This window comes from Seriola lalandi, unplaced genomic scaffold, assembly GCF_002814215.2.
Source record: "Seriola lalandi dorsalis isolate HSWRI2012SDOR001 ecotype SW California unplaced genomic scaffold, Sedor1 jcf7180002052274, whole genome shotgun sequence".
Lineage (NCBI taxonomy): Eukaryota > Metazoa > Chordata > Actinopteri > Carangiformes > Carangidae > Seriola > Seriola lalandi.
Genome location: NW_019522827.1, coordinates 1,315,205 through 1,334,634, shown reverse-complemented (window position 1 = coordinate 1,334,634; position 19,430 = coordinate 1,315,205). Strand labels below are relative to the sequence as shown.

Here is a 19,430-nt window from a genome sequence, read left to right as displayed (position 1 = left end):
TGGAGGGTGAGTGATGGAGGGGGAGAATGGTCAGGGGAAAAGGGAGGAGAGCGATCCAGCTGAGGCAGCAGATCTCCACAGAGGCCCAGTGCCAATATCAAGGTGCTGAGTGAGCCAAGACGGGGAGCTCCAAACACACACAGAGGCTTACTCTCAATGTGAAGTCAAAAATAGCCACATGCGCAAACACGCTCCTCGCTTGCCTTCCTGCGAAACTCAGTAGTGAACACGCAAACTTGTGCACATTCAGATGCTTCACACACACACACACACACATGCACACACTACTCTCAAGTGCTTTACTCACCCTCTTCCCTCCAGAAGAAACTGTTGTTTCTTCCCTCTTCACCTCTCTCTCGAGTCGTGCACAGCCTCCTGTCAGCTGAGACAAACTGACAAGACGCACAGTTGCACGGACGGCCAGAATGGACGCCATTGTGCTCTAATGATCAGGCCTGCTGAGATGACCTTTGACCCCCAGACACAGGCTGTTTGGTCAGCAGCGGACTGGTGGGAATGACCCTTCGGTCGACACTGACCTTTGGATGTTCAATTCTCACCGAAAGCTGCAATTGATGTGTCCGTCTGACTTTTTGTTTGTGTGTGTGTGTGTGTGTGTGTGTGTGTGGCGCAACCCCGCTGAGTTTCATAAGCGTGTGAGCATTAGCATCAGCAACCTGATATCGGCCTAAGAGGTGCATTGAAAAGCAAGCAATGCAAAAATATGTAAGATGAAACAAAAACATACGTCATTTTATCATCCAACTCTGTTCTTCGGGTTGTTTTTCAAGCATCTCCTTTGCTGGAGAGTTAGCTAATACAACTACTCGATCACACCCTCTCTGTCCAGAATCTGTGAGAACACAAGACACAGCAGAATCTTATCTAATCCTTATCGCTCTGACTTCGGTCCAGTCTCTCCAGTCTTTTCTGGTCTCCTTCTTGTGTATGAAGGAAGAGACGTATCTCAGTCAGCTCGCCCTTCTGTTTCGTTCTCGTCTCTGTCTGAGGTTCACTTCAACCCTTTATCTGCTCCGCTTATCAGGCCGACTTCAGCTCAGACACTCCTGGCCTCCCTCTTCCTCAGCAGTATGTCATGGAGGAGACACAGGGTATAGAGATCTCTAAACCGATGTCTGTCTCCCGCTCTATCCCCGTCTGCTTGTCTGCCACGATCTCTGTGTTCGTCTCGGCTCCTAAGTACCACTGGAATGGGAGTAAAGTGATGTATCACTCTGCGTGTTGCGTGTGCGTAGCATCAAACTGATCTGAACGTCTGTCACCTTATTCATACATTGAAGAACATGTTTGTGAAGGCTGTTGCTTTCTGTAGACATCAGTCCTCCTTCACACAAGTTAAATTCTTACTGTGTGTCTGTTTCTTTACCACTAACTTTAATATAACAGCGATGTGACAATTCAGCAGGAATTGTGTGATCACATGTTGGCAGTCACTTCCGCACAAAATAAAGCGGAACTGGGAACAAGGCACCAGTTTATATTTTCTTAACGTTATTTGTTCCCACATGACATAAGCATTCTGTTTATATTAAGCAATGCTTGCAGAAGACTTGTGACCACATTGTCTTATTTTTTTTGTCACGTTTGTTCCCTCTTGACCTGTGTCGAAAGATTCGTGGAAGGAAGGTCCTCAGGAGGCAAACGGGTAGAGCGTCATACACAGAAGATCAACAAAGGGGTTCATCTGAACCAATCACGGCCAGCAATAACTCTCCTGAACCACAGCAAAAAGATGGAAATGACCTTATCCCTTACCCCTGAAGCTTCTTGTGCTTTTTACCCGTGAGGTCACTGCCTCCACTGACGGCGCTGGCAACTTGAATCTTCTAGAAGTGCTCTCTGCATTGCATCAGCATTTTATCACTGAATTAGGATTACAAAATAATGTCTCCTTTTCTCTTTGATAGTGTCACTATGTAAGATTTTCATTTTACGGTCGTAAGATGCCATCAGAGGCACTAAAACACAATTTTCTGGTTAAATGTGTGACTTGGCAGGTGTGTGAGTGATGATATGGCTGTTCGGCTCTGTAGCAACATTTGAGACAGGATAAGCTGCACCGCCTGTGGCCATACTATCGGTCAATAGCTGCACAACAGACACGGGGTGGGGGGACTTTTTTTTTTTTTTTTTGATGGTCACCATTCAAAGTGTTGTAAATACGCAGTTCCCATTCACAGTCCCATTCGCTGATTCAGCCTCAAATAACAGCTTCCTGATTTTATCCATTGTACCGTACGAGACTAGGCGAGGCCCGTATCCTGTGTGGACTACAAAGTTAATTACACACAATTGAAAGGTGTGCCACTTTAATTGTTCTACAGGGAAACGCAGGGCCCAGAGGTACAGAAAAACACCCACCATTACACTTCCATAAAATCATTAGTCATTTAGTAAGAAAAAAGCTCACTATGGAATACAGACAAGCTTGTTAAGTGTTTAGCAAAAACCTGACGCCATTAAATCAAATAGGAGACGACAAGAGACTTGGCGTAGAGCAAATCGGGCAAACGCATAGGTGTGCATGTACATACACATACGCTATGATTTACTGTGGGCACTACCAACCCCACTGTTGCCTGAGGGATGTGTCTGGGCTCAGAGTACCATAGGGCCAATGTCTGAACCACAAGTGGCCCAGTCCACTCCTTACACAGTCATAAACACGCCAGCATTAGTAACAGCTAGTTAAAATCATTCCATGAACCTATGGCGCAAGCCTGCTATGGCACAACATCCTGCTACAATAATAAAATGCACCTTATAATATTTTTAATCTACTCCTGTATAATGGTATGGTAATGTCACTCTGACTGCTGGTCGGTGCACTACTGGATGGAGTGACAGAAATACATTCATGTCCCCAGAGGTCGATGCCCTTTTGACTTTGATGATCCCCTGATTTCTCCTCTCGTGCCACCACGAGGTCGACATTTTTGTTTTTTCTTCAGTGAAATTTCTCAACATCTACTGGTTGTAATGAAATTAGGTGCAGATATTCATAGGATTCTACAAATCCCCCTTATCCCTAAAAAAAGTCAAACCTCTCGGCGCATCAGTATTTCGCGCTGGGTTAACACAAGCAGCCAAATGAGAATTTTAATAGCTGATCTAATCTAAGTAAACAAGTAAAGTAAAAAGACTAATAACTGGATTAAGCATTTCTACAGAAGCAGACACATCAGTATTCAACAAGTATTGGGGTTTGATACCCAGCCCTGGGTGTGGCTGAGTCTTCAGCACCCACCCCATGAAGGAGGCGGGGGGGGGAATCAGAGGCGGGGTCTGGCATGATGGGCAACTAGACAAACTATAGGAGCACATACATGCTTCACACGAGTGAGTCAGAGTTTGATAAGCTTAATTAATGTTTCACTCACGACAGCTTTTATTTACAGGTTTCTGGGGGTTTATGGTGTGCATGTTGGTTGAAGAGCAGTGATACACATCTGCATAAAACACACACATGCAGTACAAGCAGACATGCAGTATTATACATTTGCACCTCATGCCCTATTATACGTTCCCTAGGTACCAGTTTGACTTAACAGCAGTGACATTTACACTCATGGTCTCTGGAGTAATTTACACAGTTTGGCATTATGCACAGCTGCTTTACTGTTCCATGCAGTAGACTGATTTAATAGCACTCAAAAGTAGGGTGGCACCAGGGCTACTTAGCACTGTGTATTAGTAGAACTACAGGTCCCAATAAAACACAGACCCCTGTTTCATGAACTATATATTGACCCCTTCATAACCTTCTTAAATAAGCTCACACCTCCCTGCTGATAATGAACTGGTCCATGTAGGAGTATATTAGTGGTCAGGCCCAACTAGAAGCAGTGGGGGCGTTTGGCCAAGACAATAAAATATATGTGCAAAAAATATATCCCAGGGCCCTGCGAAACTTGGGCAATTAAAATGGAAATGTAGCATGGGTATTTACAGCCAACAAGCGAGCCCACAGTGGGTGCTCAAGAGATGCAGAGAGAGAGACTAGGAGAGAGAGAGAGAGAGAGAAGGAGAGAGCTGACGAGAGACAGTGGCAGTGTACAACATGATTTAGATGCTGTGAGTGAGACTGCAGACCTATAATCCTGAAGGCACAGAACCAGACAGAGACAGAGGCAAGGCGAAGGGGCACGCTCTGGGAATGAGAGACCAAGAGCCACAGCAAAAGAGAGTTTGTGACAGCAGGCAAAAAAAAAACAGGGAGTGAGAGCAAAAGAGTGATAGAGAGACACAAAAGCAGAGAGAGATCGAAAGGGAAAGAGACTGTGAGATGGAGAGCAAGCAGCCAGACATGCAGGCAGACTGTCCGTCTCTGGTTTGTGGGAATGCGGTAAAGACACAGTAGTAGGCAGGGTCCCGGCTCTGAAATTAGAGAGTGGCGCTAAGAGAAGGGAACCAGAGCCAAAGGCCGTCTGGGAGCTGCCAGGGGCTGCATCCCCAGCGCACTGCCGAAACACGATTTACTGCTGGGCTTCACTACAGAACAGCACACCGCTCCTCCTGGTGCGCTATCTACCTCGCAGAGGAGCGCGCCACTCGCCTTGCATTGCACGCTATCGAGTTCACGACGCTATAAAGATACCACATCAGCGGTGGGAGGTGTCAACGTGTGAAAGGCCAGTTCAGCCCGGTGCGGCAGGGTGGTGCAGCGAGTCAAAGGAAGGTTGCTGGATCAGGAGTAAGGACAAAAATAGCAAAAAAATAAAAAATAAAAAATAGTGTGTTCGAAAAAGCCACGAGGGGTAGTGTTGATGTGGGCATGTTGCAACAGGTATAAGAAGCTGAAGTGCATTATTGGATTTTTGGAGGTTTATCAGGCAGCAAAACACTGCACAGCAATTCATAATCCCACATGAAAGGATTTCACAACTCACTGTGACTGTCGTCTTTTCCATAAGGGAAACAGAAGAATAACACTCTTTATGTTAGAGGGTATGTAACCTGGACTACTACGCTTGCACACATTTAATTGGCCAACACATTGTCTTACCGGATGACATTGCATTACACTGAAGCAAATGTTTGGCGTAAGTTTTCATTGAAGGACCCTTCTTTCTTTGCTAGAGTCCTCCAAGTCTGGGGCCCTGCAATACCAGCAAGGTCATCTCACTCAAATGAATGAGGCTGTATTTTTGACACAGTCCGAATGTCAGTCAAACGGGGTCTAATGAAATGCTTGTGAGCAAAATACAGAAAGCCTCGCAGCTCCAGGGGGCGCTGTTCTGTAACAATGACAATGACCTCTGACCTCCCGGTGGCAGGAAGACAGCTAAAAGAATTTTTTTTCCTTTTAGGATGAATGCATTTTTTTCCCTCCTGCACCGAGAACACAATGCTGCAAGTATATCTGCACAGATCTACATCTTTTATCCAGAGACTTGTATAACCATTGGCAGTGCAGAGAGGCCTGTGCGGGTTTCAGAGAACTAGATTTAATCAAAAAAAAAGAAAACTGGAAAACCATTTTAGGTTGTTGTGTGCTGCAGCTATATCGGAGGGCAAGTCCAGACATGCAGGGAGATACTGTATGTGCTTGTCTGCAGCACAGGGCAGTTAGGAGTACGGCCGCTGCACTGAAGCTCTATGCTCTATGTGTGTGTGTGTGTGTGTGTGTGTGTGTGTGTGTGTGTGTGTGTTTGTGTGTGTGTGTATAGCATGCGCTTCCTTTGCCAAGTTTCCTCTCTTTGTTTAGACCGGCCTGGTCAGTCCGGCTCCCCGCTGAGCACACTGCAGCCAAATACACACATATATCAAAACACAGCACAACAACAGACAGGGTGCTCGTAGGGCAGAGAGGTGCTGGGAATAGGAGCAAAGGGGAGTTTGGAGAGAGACAGGCTGGTGTCTGTACTGGAAAACAGAAAGAGACGGGGAACAGAGAACTAGAGAGATAGAGACTGTTGGACAAGGGGAGGTGGGATGGCAGCAGACTCATCCTTTCTAGCAGAAGGAAAAAAAGACAGACAGTCGGTCACTGTGATCATCACTCCAATTACACAGGAAAAGGGAAAGAGTTGAGGAAGACGCAGAGAAGTGGAAGAATGAATAGAGCGACACTGATGACCCAGAGGAAGGGAAGGAGGAGGGAGTAGGGCAACTCTACAGTTAGCCCCTTTCCATCGAAGTGAACCTCAGTGCTAGTTCTGGACTGGTTCTAGTGCCAGTTTGGAGTCGGTTCAATATGTGAACTGGTTTACTAATCCACTGGCTGGACAGCCACCATTAAGCCACTTCATTATGTTCCTGTATACATGGCAATGACTGTATATAAAGGTGGACGACACGACCGGCTCACCAAAAGTGCCAAAACATTTGGATCGCCCCCTGGTGTCTGGCTACAGGTCATAATACTATTGGTTTTAATTAGTTATTTAATGCTAAAAAAGAGGGTGATTGACAGCTGTGTGTGTGTGCTCACAATTATTGACATTGCCAGCGCAAGATGGCAGGAGGCGGAGTTTGGCTTCATTTTTGTACAGTGGGAGGAAGCGGATACACGTCGTCCATTCTTACATACAGTCATTGATACTATATACTGTATACTGTCTGTATACGCCTCAACTTTCCCAGCAATGCTAGTACCAAGCACAACAACATCAATGGCGGACAGCATCATCTTTTTTTTTTTTACAAGTGTTGCTCCTGGCTTTTGCGAGCCGACTGCGCCATCCAAACATAGATTGATGACAATGATTTTTGAACATTTTGACTTTTTAAAAATGGTGGTCACAAAGTTTTAGTTGGTCTTGCCGGTCATGATAATACTGCCCCAAGCCCCTGACGAAAGCGGTTCTTGGTTCTAGACCAGCAAAGCGTTTGTGCCGCTCTCAAACCAGTTTTCCTCGGACTGCCTTGGTGGGAAAGGTAATAAGGGTGACCACTAAAACTGAGATGCAACTATACGGGGTAGCAATTTTATAAGTTTATAATGGAAAAAATACTAAAAATCTGCACTGTTAACAAGAATGAAATACATTTGTCTTACTATACTAAATAACAAAGAGCAGCTGCAGATAAGAGAAATGTTTCATCATTGTGCCTGAATAAAACAGTGGCAATTTAATGCACTGAACTCAATATCCACACAAAGTAACAGACTGATACAAAAAAGAAAAATCTTTTTTTTTTCATAACAATAGTAATGAATGAACTTTTCAGTGTTAGTTTTTGCCTGTTTGATTACTTTTTTATACAGCAATCACAAAACATGTTTGGTAGGCATGAGTGTGCTCTGTAGGATACCAACATAATTGTGCACACGGTATGCGGATAGTTAATTCCCCCTTTTATTGACGACAGAACTGCCTACATTAGCTTTAAATCCTCTGAATCTTTCTAGTGAGCTTAAATAGGCTGAAAAACAGCCATTCTCTCAAAAAATCCAATGGAGCATGACATAAGAACAGTGGGAACCTCGCTGAAGTCCAAAAATGTATAAATCCTCCTTTAAAACCTTTCATATCTCTGTATGTGGTCGATGACGTGCTGTTATAACAGTATTACTGTTTTTGAGTTAAAAGCAAATATTCCCTCTAGTCTTTAATTTCTTTGAAATAATTTTGCTGTGATTGTAAAATTCAAAGTTTTTGTGGAGAAGATAACATCACAAATATCTCCACGGACACTGGGCACCAGCAAAAGGGATAACAGTTCCTAGTGATGTGGGCTTAACTTGTCCCAGTAGCTAATATCCAAAACTAAGGAAAACATTGGATACCACACATTTATTGATGCAAACGCTGCAGATCATTAATAGATTTAAAGCTTGAAATGCTTTCCTCCTCTGCTTGCCCCCAGCTGTTCATTCTCTAGCCCATCCTGTACTGGCAGAGGAGATAATGAAGCTGTTCCTGTTTGCTGCAGCACTGCTGAGAGCGGAGCTGAGGCACTGCTGAATGGACAACACTGTGTGAGTGTGTGTCCGTGTTTGTGTGTGTGACTGCATTTGTATATTTATGCGTGTCTGGATATCCACTTGTATTTTTGTATATGGTCTAATGTATAAATATGTATATGTGTGCGTGTGTGTTTACCAGGCCCTCATCTCTTAAGCCCTCAGCTGGGTCTGGATTGGACCAGTCTAAACACACACACACACTGATGCACACATACTCCTGCCCCCCTCAAAGCCGTGCTTTTAGAGACGAGGGGCCCTAAATGCCTTACAGATGGACTCCTAACAAACACAACACTCTGTCTCTGCCCTCAAGTATTCCCAGTATTTGGCCTTGCTGTAATTTACAGCATACTTACCTAATTGAGATGCTATTAAGTTCAGGGCATGGCATTCTTCTGCGTACGCCTGGTGCTAATGCACATGATATAAGCGTGACATACACAGAACAGTATATTTGCCCTAATATAGCGGAGTGAAGTTAACCACAGAGTGAGTGTGATCTATGGTCCATGTAGCGCACTTAGAGCAACACAAATAATGATGTGCTGAGCAGAGACGTGTCTGTGCAGGTCTGGAGGGCACATTAGAGGATGTTTTCCCCCGCTAGACGCTGCTGATGGTTTTACACCCACCGACTTTCTGCAGTTTCCAAATTCAACTGATCACTGCTTTAATGACATTTCACATTATGATGGACTGAATATTGACTGTGGAACAAAATCTGTATAACTGCACACTTGCTGCTGAACCATGATTTTTTTTTTTACCACACCGAAAAAAGCAATTTTTGAAATTGAGCTATACGGTGCAAGAGACTTGTCTCTGAAAGTATTTTTTATACTTTTATGTATATATGCAACAATTAGCAAATACAATTTTTTCATATACAGTTTTAACATTGACTTAAATTTGAGTAAATCAGGAGACAAAAAACAGAGACGACCTCCTGTAATTTCTAGTTAAAGTTACTATCAGATTCTGGTATTTTTTATTTTCTAACAGATCATTTCAAGCCGATTAAATTTAACAGATAAAATTCATAACATAAGTCTTGATATAAAGTATTTTTTAATATCTTCTGTTTTCTGTTTTTATTGTTTACCGTTTTATTTAATATATTTTGAAGGACTATTTTGAACAACTTATTTAATTCAATCATTAATTATGTTTCATAAAATTCTACTATAATTAAACTAATTCCAGAAAATAACTATTGACATAATATTTGACCTTTTAGAGGGTTTAGTGTGGACTAATATTTTTTCAACCTTGTGAAAATCTTTCAACGTCGAACAAAACAAATTTCTTCTCCTCCATAATTAAAGGCTGCTCCCTTCAGCTCTACACACTAACTTCAGCCTTAAGTTGCTGCACAACACTTCACGATATTGTTAAATCGCTGAGACAAAAAATAGGGTCAGACTAAAAAAAGCAAAAGCTTGTTTTTCAGACAGACATTTACAGGCTGTGTGAAAGCATATTGTTGTAATTTCACTGCCCTTTCTGTCTATTGCTATGAGAAAAAAATCCTGTTCCTATAAAACTGGGAGAGATTTACCGCAAGCAGCGGGCCTGTCTTCATCCTAAAGCATGCAGCGAGCTCCTTTCTGAAAGGCCACGCTGACGCTCAGAGACACTGGCCACTGTTTGAGCTTGTTGTTTGGGTATTTTTCATCGAGTGCGTCTGACAGAAAGATAACACACTGTCACAGAGTGCCATCCATCTTCGTTTCCAAGTCGCTCCTGGAGAATTCAATCTTGAGAGTGTGGGGTTAGACACACCGGTGATTAATCGACTCTATGCTCATGTGTGTGCGAGTGTATGTGTGTGTAGGACTATATGTGTCTTTGTCTGTGTGTGATAAATCACTGTCTGACCCGGTACAGGACACACAATGCCTGCGCCTCCGTCAGCCCACTAAAGATAAATTCATCTACAAGTGATGTGCTGACAATGGTTGGACAAGAAAATGATTCTATCCTACTCGCTCGGCTGCGACAAAAAGCCAGACCGGTCCATGTCTGGTGTTTTACAGGGAAATGGGAATTTGTCAAAAAAAAAAAAAATTAGCTGGAGGCCAAGAAGAGCGAGTATTGAAAAAGGCATGGGAACACACTCTTATGCACACAGGAACCCAAACACACAAACATGAGGGCACGGAGTTGATGAATAATTCCTCAGGGCTGTTGGGCAAGATCCTATTCAGAAGTGATTCAACTGTGACACCAGGGCTGTGTGATTAGGTTTACTATTATGAACAACATGCAGGAGGGGAGGTGACGCAGGCCAGAAATTACACAACGTTATGAAATACAGGCAGCGATGCGAGACAAACAACAGTGACAGCGCCGGAGATTCAGTTGCAAACAATTGAGAACAGAACTCAGGGGCAACAACGAGCTTCATCCGTGGTGTATTTTATCTCATTACGCACCTCCTGTAAACTACAAGCATTGTGGATTCAGCTTGAGCGTTATGTTTGGACGAGGTATTCTATAGTTACTGCAACACAGGTATGAAAATCGGCCAAGATTAATTACACTATGAATTTAATTACATAATCAGCACCTTTCAGAAATACAAAGCTGACATATTTAGTTTATCTAGACTAGACAATAATATTTGCAAAGTGCAGGTCTATCTGGAGGGAGGACAAGGGAATGCACCAAGTAAACAGGGTCGATGGGTTCATTCACCTGCTGCCTGAGGGGAAAAGGAAGCCCCCTTTTCCATATAACAGGTGTGCCGGCCAGTCAGAACCATCAAAACGAGAAATTCACACGACCAGAAAGGAGAGACGGGAAGAGGGCGGGCGCAGAGGTGAGAAAAACAGTAATTATGAAGGATGGGCGGCTATTGGCACTCTTCTGTTCCACCTTAAGAGGTTGCTTGTTGCAGCAATGCGTAGCTCTGATTAGGGGAACGGTGATTGGTTCCACATTGTTTAAGGAGGGAAAAGCGGCCTGTATCAGTGGGGTTCCACTGATTTGTTTACCAATTACCCACCTCTCAGTTTTATTTTGCCTTAATGTCAAGGCAGAGCGAGGAGAAGGAAAAAGTGAAAGAGAGAGAAAAGAGAGGGAGAGAGAGAGAGAGAGAGAGAGAGAGAGAGAGAGAGAGAGAGAGAGAGAACGAGAGTCATAGGTAGGAGAGGCACGACTGAACACAGGTTTATGTTTCCAATCAAGAGATTACGATCACAACATGCAGCCCAGAGCAAATGGGCTGGAACTCAATCACAGAGGGAGGTCTTTAGGCTCAGAGCGTACATTGGTTCAAGATCATTACTCCTCTCTCTGTAACAAAGGGATCTGAAAACAGCAAACGCATGCAAACGTTAGAGAACATCAGTGTTGATGAGCACACACGGAGATGGGAAGGTAAATGTTGAGGCAAAGTGGGGGAAATCCTGAGCTGGCTGACTTAGAATAGAAAAAGAAGTGGCTGCAGAATGCATTGTTCTATTGTATAGGGGTTTTTCATTTACTGTAAGATGCGAGAACAACTTGAATATAAGGTCAGCAACCCGCTTTAAATACCGTTTTCATGAAGAAAAAAAAAAACATGCTTGAGCGCACAAAAACGCATTTCCAAACTTTTTCCAAATGCACAAAGCGATGCCACCGCTCAGACAAACAGACAGCAGATGTATCCACACACCAAAACGAACAAACACATGTTAATTCATACCCTCTGATTTGCACACGGACAGACACAGAGACAGACAGGAAGGCAGACACATTCACACACCGGTCCAACTGGTACAACAGTCCCCACAGGGGAAATGTGTATCTTGGCATCACACTGGTACCAGAGTCGGCATCATGCTGGCATCACGTTGTGCCCGTTCCTCTATGAGACAGGACACGCCTCGTTATACCCGTGGGCTTCATAACACAGCTGTTGCCTTTTGGCTATGCCTCACTGCATAGAGACTTTTTTTTCTTTAGCGCACCCCCCCCCCCCCCCCCCCCCCCCACCCCAATGCCACCACTTCTCTAATAATCCCTGATGGAAACATAAATATCCAACTAACCTATCTGTAATGACAGGAAAAAAAAAAGGGCTGGCATGGAAAATGATGAAAATGACCCCTCCTTGAATAATAGTAAAGAAAAAAAGAAAAAACGAATGAACCGGAATGTAAGTGCAACAAAAACACTGAAGAGATGATGATAAGGCGGAGCATAGACAGGAGGTGTGTGTTTGACGTTGGCACAGATTGACTGAACCCAGCCACAACATGGGTCTTATCAAAAGATTCCACCACACGCATTCATCTGATAACAGAGACACAAGCAGGCCGAGTCACACTCACACACACACACAAATACACAGTTACGCAGTCACACACATGCTTCTGCTCATGAACACCGGGTGTAATCTAATCATTTTTATCTCTCTTACAAAACACACACACACACACACACACACACACACACACACACACACACACACACACACACAGAGCAGCAGCAGGAGTGTGCCTACCTTATCTTCCAGCCTGATCAGTCGTGCTCCAATAGTTGGGTATTCCTTATCTTCCCCTTTTCCTAAGGAATGAAAAGGGAGATGTAAAATTTTGACTGGTACTGTACATTGAGATGGTTTTTGGTACCTAAAACCACAAATATTGTATATCTTCTTATGGATATCAAAACCTTAAATAAAACTCTGTAAAAGTGTAAAATATGAGACCTTTAACTGTTTACTAAACAATTTATAACAAGACCGACATAATGCTTAGATCCTTTTTTCATGAATAATAAATATTTGTGGAGAAATAATTTTTAAAAATTACTTATCAACAACTTGATGGCAGTTATCTACTTAATAAGCAGATAAGTAAATGATTAATTCCTAACTTATTACTGATTTTCTCTATGAATTCAAAAAAACGCGCCAGCTAACACATGCCTATATACAGAGCAAAACAAGCAGCACACGTAAACATACCCACATCCAAACAGAGAGATATGCGAACACATCAGGGACCATCTCTTTCTCTCTTATTTACACTGGCACAGCTCGTGTATGTGTGAGTTATAAACACAGGGATGGACTGAGGAGTGATGGCTGTCTATTCTGACTGTTGTGTTGTGCTGTGTATTTACCTGGAAGAAACATTCCTGGCTTCCCCAGCGTGCCGTCCAGCCTAGGAGTAAGAGACAGAAGAAATTAGACTGGGAAAGGTAAAAACACAGGCCAGCGCTTCATTCCAGCTCGTGAACCAAACAGTCGAATAATATAAGCCAATTTAGTAAAGTGCCAATAAAACTAAACAAATGGCGTCAGCTTGAACAGCACGGACATTGCTTTTAGAAAAACCCACATGCAAGTTTTAATGGGCGGATTAATGATTGCAATATTGAGATGTCAAGCTTTGAAAATAAACAGTGAGAGTTTGAGAGGTTTCACTTGCCCATGTGGACCGTTAGTCAACTATAAATCTACCGAAGCAGGGGAGGCATTTCGGTACGCATTGTAAAGCCACTCTCTTCTTTTCATCACCTTAAATTGAGGGTGGATTTTTATCACTGCAATCACATGTCTTTAATTATCCTTCATTTATGCTGGTGACCCCATTTGATGCAAAAGCGGCCACTGCGTTATTGGAAAAGTCAGATGTGGCCGGTACTGTGATGTTGTCTCTTTCATTGCTTTTTTTTTCTGTTAAATTTTAGGTTTTAGTTTAAATCTCTTTTTTTATGGTTACTAAACGACTGGGGTTTTATGAAAAACACTGAATTTACCAGAATTGTTACTATAAAAGATTCTTGACTCTATGTTTCTTAGTATTGAAGCTTTTAGAATAAATCTAACTGAAGAGTCAAAAAAGGAAAAAATCAGTCTTTTGTTGATTTACTGATACATGGTTTAAAAATTTCACAGTGCATTACCATGGTTCAGCTGAATTACTGCAAAAGGTGTAATGAGGTCCAGGTGACACACTTACATAAGTTTGACCCAATTTATTATCTAACTGACCTCCTTCATGGGAGAGCCTTGTGTGGTTGGAAGACAGAAAATCACTTCAAATGGACAAAAGGACAAAAGATTTTTCTTTAGTGACGACTGAAATTGATTAAAGCTCAACAAAGCACAAGGTGTAACAAATCAGAGACCAGTGAGGCGCCTGTCGGTCAGATGAACAGTAAGAACAGTAACAAAGTGTATTGCAGGAGCATGATAAAGGTCCGACTGACAGAAACTGTTAAGAGTTGCATAATAACTGTAAACTGAATAGGGACATTTGTAATGGAGCCATCTATCCTCCTGTTGTCTTCATTTGACCTGATGTCAGTACAGCTTAGTTAAGGGCAAGACCACTGGCTGTCATTGGGCCAGACAAAAAGAAACACAAATGTTCATGGCACAATGTGACTATGAGGTGGTTTCCAACATGATGGCGCAAAAGAACATGGACAAAAAAGTTGGAGACAGAAGGAGAAACAGAAACAAGATCAAAGACGCCACCTTCTCTGTAGCTCCTTGATGCGGACCATCATGTTCAGGTGACCCTGGGAATACTGCTCGATCACGTCTCGCACATCATAGGGCTTCCGTGCTTGCTGTGGATCCACGAGTGCACACACACACACACACACACACACACACACACACACACACAGGGACGCAGGGACACAAAAGCCATTGTCAACCATGGCCTCTGTTGCTTGGGCCCCGAAAACATCCCCAACCCCCTTGGGTGCAAAGGGTTCATTGTTAACGCATTGTGTGTGTGTGTGTGTGTGTGTGTCTGTGTGTGTGTGTGTGTGTGTGTGTGTGTGTGTGTGTGTGTGTGTACTGACAAGTGCATGGTCATGTAGAAAGCAATCGTGTTAAGCTCCTTTCACAGCTTTGTTCAGTGTGACGTTGATACAAGCAGCATCAGAAAGAACCCAGTGAACTCTTTAGGGTATCCTTGGTATACACAAAGTATAGCCTCTGCAGCTGAGATCACTTAGGCCATAATTGAAAACATATAGAACACTTGGAGACGGTAAGAATATAGGAACCATTCTGCAATAACATGTAGCATGAAAATGATGGCGAAGTATCTCAAACATGATTATGTTTTGTTAACTCAAGTATTTTACTGCACAAAATCTTTTTCACAGATTTCTGCTGACTTCAGTGCTAAGTGAGGCCATGTCCCGCTGTGTGTGTGTGTGTGTGTGTGTGTGTGTGTGTGCTTGTGTGTGTGGTTGCAGTGCAGTAAGTGAATTCCTACTGTAGCCCCAGAGACAGGTTAGTAGATTTCCCATGATACTACGCCTGAACTGAAGTGAGCACAAAGAAGACATGCAGGTGCAAGTTCCAGGCATTTACACACAAACACGCACGCACACACACACATGCACATGCACAGCAGCGCGGCAGCTGATATATGCCTCTGGGGCTCCCCCTCCTCTTCCTGTATAACCCCCCCACACACACACACACACACTACACACTTCTCTCACTCTCAACCTGTCTCTCTCTTTATTTCTACGTCTCCCAACTCTTTGGTGTTTCTCTCTCCTCCTCTGGATTTCCTTTTACTTACCTGAAATTTCTTCCTGGCCACAAAGTATTGCATTCTGCGAAGAACTTTTACTGCAGATCTCTGGGCATGGGACAACCTGTGACAGAAAGGGAGACCGATTCAGTCCAAAGGAAAAACACTGATGGTTAAGTCTACAGATGTTTCCTTGAGGTGAAATGTTAAGCGGCTTGTTTTGGACAAACTGTTACCTGTTAACTGTCTGTTTCATGCATCATGGCGCTTTATATATGTTTATATATAGACAAACTGGGTAGTAAAAGAAAAAAACACTAAAAGACAAAGAAGGCTGCGTGCTCCAAGCCTAGTCTAATTGCCCCTAGGTGCACTCAAACATCGCTGGAGAATGTGTGTACCACGCAACAGGAAAACACATGTGGCCCCTGACAGGCGAGCACACACATGTCGACAGGTTTGTGCATTCATGTACACAAAGATACACATTTAACCTACAGAGATATGTGTCAACGCAGATTAACCCTCGCTCCCTATCTGCTCCAGCCTTATCAGTCACAATTACGACTCTGCAACCTGGTGCAAAGTGAGACAGAAGAAAACCAGACTCAGTTCGCGTCAAGAGGAGCCTCCAGAAAACACACGTCCCTCGGCTCAAAGCAGCACATCTGTGTCAACACGAGGGAAAACCCACTGGTACGGAGCTAAACACTGAAACAGGAACCACTGGATGCAAATAACACACATACACTCATACATAGCGAGTGTATGGCACGCACTCGTGTTTGTTTTTTCAAGGAGGCGCTCTGTGTGCTATGCACTGGTGCTCATGTGTTTTATTTGTTAGATAATGCTAAAACATGTCCGTGTGTGTGACAGCAGCATGTTTGGATGATGTATGATGATGAGTGAAAATTGATGATGAGAAAACACGGATTTGGATTTCGTTGAGTGACTGGACCGAGTGGTCCAGTCACTCAGTGGTCCGAGTGACTGAAAATACACAAACACTGAGCGCAGACACGGATGGTCACAGCCACACACATGCACACAGAGTACAACAAATCAGGTCTAAGAACCTAAAAGAGTCAGACAGAGACCCAGGTTTTAGGTTACAAAATTCTCAGGACTCCAGCAGTTAAAGAGCTGTCATGTGAATTTGAGAAAGGCATACTGTTGTATTATATTTTCAAGGGCACGGGGGAAGCTCAGAAAACATATATCATATCGTCACATCATATATTATGATGCTATAAAGTGTTTGGTGTTTGGTATTTATTACATAGCAATTAGGGCTAAACAATGAATCCAAATATCATCAAAATCGCAATATGGCGATAAGTGCAATATCCAAATCGCAGGAGCTGCAACTAGTTTGATAAAGGTAACGTGTGTCACAACAGACCATGATGAAGCATTGTGGTGTGACAGCGCTTCCGGCCTACAAATCATATTCTCCAGATGTAAGGGAACATGCTTGTTTGGTACAAGACCCAACAAAAATAGCATCATCGTTTATATAAATATTTTTTTTTTCATCAAAAATTAATGCAAAAATGACCATTCCAACTGAAATCTTGATTCATATCTTCCAAAATAATAACAATATATATATATATTTTTTTTTGCAAACTATTCAGCCCTAATAACAATATATGATTTTTAGAAATTCCTTGTCTGCATGACAGACATCACCACCTGTGGCCCCAGTGAGAAGAGGTTTTAATGCTAAAACAAATGATATATTCTGAACTCATTTTTAAAGGCATTATTTCAAGGCTCTCCACACTTTTCTATGACTCAGTATGACAGTGTAAACACTGAGTCATACCCGTTTTAGCTATGAAGATAATCTTCAAAGTGTGTGTCTACGGATGAGTTAAATACTAAGCACAATCAGTTTCAGGGGGTCAGAAGGTCAGAGGTGCATGAATCAGTGCAGTGCTCAGTACATCAGTGTTCACCACTAGTGCTAGTCCACCTTTATACTTTCAATGTATCAAAATGCTGAAGAACCCTTTAACTGTATGTTTATTAATGCACAGACTTTATTCCAACTTTGTTCTTCTTTTTTAATGGTAATATATTGTAAAAAAAAAAACAAAAAAAACCAGCTCCTGTCCTGGGAGTGACTAGGACTTTTCTTTTGCACCCTCTTTTTGCTGCCCATTTCTCTGTCTGTCTTCTATTTCATGTACAGTATGTCTCCGAGACAGGTGACCTTTCAGCCATCTGTTGGTATCAGAGACATCAAAGTTAAGCTGGTAAGCCGCGAGACAGTGTGTGTGTGTGTGAGTGTGCGTGTGTGTGAAGGTGGATTTACAGAAGACTGACGTCACCAGATGCTTCTCGCTGAAGAGATGCAGAGGAAGATGGCAGAAACAAAAGGGCAATTGAAAACAATAAGGTGCTACTGCAAACAAATGATAAAGAACAAAAATGCTCTTATGTTTTCTGTAAATACTAAAAAGGATTGTTTGGCCACTTCTACACACACTTGTCTGGAGCATATATACTGTGTGTAATGACATGCACAAATGCAGTTTCACAATGAGCTACATGTTTGCATGTGTGTGTGTGTTTTTTGCTGCTACTCTGAGCGTGACTGCAGCCAGAGATAAGTTCTTCTCCACTTAAAAGGCTCTCAAACATAAAATGAATGCCTCCATTCTTATGTCAAAGCCTTTGCTTTTGTACGCAGGCTGGTAATGCATGTGTGTGTGTGTTGTTTTGAGCATGTCTCTCAAGCTATGTCTCAGTCAAAGCAGACACACCCACATGCACACACACACACACACACACACACACACACACACACACACGCTCGACACACAGAAACACATCCACCACCCTCCCCCCTCCCCAAACAAGGGTCTTTGTGGAGTCAACAAGTCGCTCTGAGGTCTTAATTAGGCAGAGGAACAACAAAAGGACTTAACAGACAATGCGTTGACATGGGACCATAAAACCTGAACATCAAAGGCCGTCAGGCTGCTGTCTTTTTTCCTGCCCTCCATGCAAAGCTTGCCCGAGCTATAGGAGGAAATGCACACAAACAATACCAAATATAAAGAGAGTGAGGCCCTGTTTTGGGGTAAAAAAAAAAAAAAAAAGGAGTCCACCTCCCCCCACCCCCACCCCCACACACCTCCTTGCTCTCCATCATTGATGAGAAGGAATCGCCCCCCCCTCCCATTAAACATTTGGCAGAACAGAAACTGAGGGAATGTTATTCCCACATCTCTCTGCTGATGCTGCCCTTCAAACACTTTGCCGGCTCTGACTTTGCTTCTTACTCATCTCCGTCTGATCCCCTCCCTCCTGTCTTTTCTTTCTGTTTATTTTTCATCTGTGCAGAACATTTGACACACAGCGTATCCCGGGGACTGTTCTTGAGTCAGCACGGCTCAGATCTCACCCACGACGACTTCAATATTCTTTCCATTGTCCTGCGCTGTATGATTCACTCTCTATTGGGAAGCCTGGTTGTGTGTATTTTCTTTCTTCTACGGATTACACCCCAACTTCTAGCTTCTTCTCAACAGCCTGGCTATTCTTCATTAGGTCAACTGTAGAGGTCATGTACAAGCTATACTTGTTGGGAGTCATGAACTGCCCTTGTCCCTCTCTTGAAAAGCTGTGACAGATTTAGCCCCGTGGCCTCCCCTGGACCCTTCTCTCTTAATAAGTTTTCTCTTCTTTCATTTTCAGATGGTCACTTTGGAGATCTCAGAGTTGTCAATGGCAACTCTCCCTCATTCCCCACCCCCTCTGCTCTTTCTTTGGCAGGGGACCGTCAAATATCCTGTGCTTCCATGGTGCGCTGCAATAACCTTGGAGTCAGTCAGGAGAAAGCAGCCTTAGACATCAATGTGCTATGGTCAGGACCCAGCAAGACTGCTGGCTTGTAAGTGTGTGTGTGTGTGTGTGTGTGTGTGTGTGTGTGTGTGTGTGTGCGTGTGTGTGTATGTGTGAGTGTGTGAGATAAGCTTTAT

General features: G+C 43.2%; 1 protein-coding gene across 1 annotated transcript in view; it reads right to left on the bottom strand.

Moving 5' to 3' along the window:
• Window positions 1-19,430, bottom strand: part of kcnq1.2 (potassium voltage-gated channel, KQT-like subfamily, member 1.2) — a 162,506-nt gene that overhangs the window by 44,205 nt on the left and 98,871 nt on the right. Inside the window, exons 14-17 of the mRNA XM_023400251.2 lie at window positions 15,484-15,559; window positions 14,412-14,506; window positions 13,049-13,089; window positions 12,426-12,487 (exon numbers count right to left, since the gene is read on the bottom strand). Of these exons, the coding sequence (XP_023256019.1) occupies window positions 12,426-12,487; window positions 13,049-13,089; window positions 14,412-14,506; window positions 15,484-15,559 (274 nt within the window). The remainder of the gene's footprint in view (window positions 1-12,425; window positions 12,488-13,048; window positions 13,090-14,411; window positions 14,507-15,483; window positions 15,560-19,430) is intronic.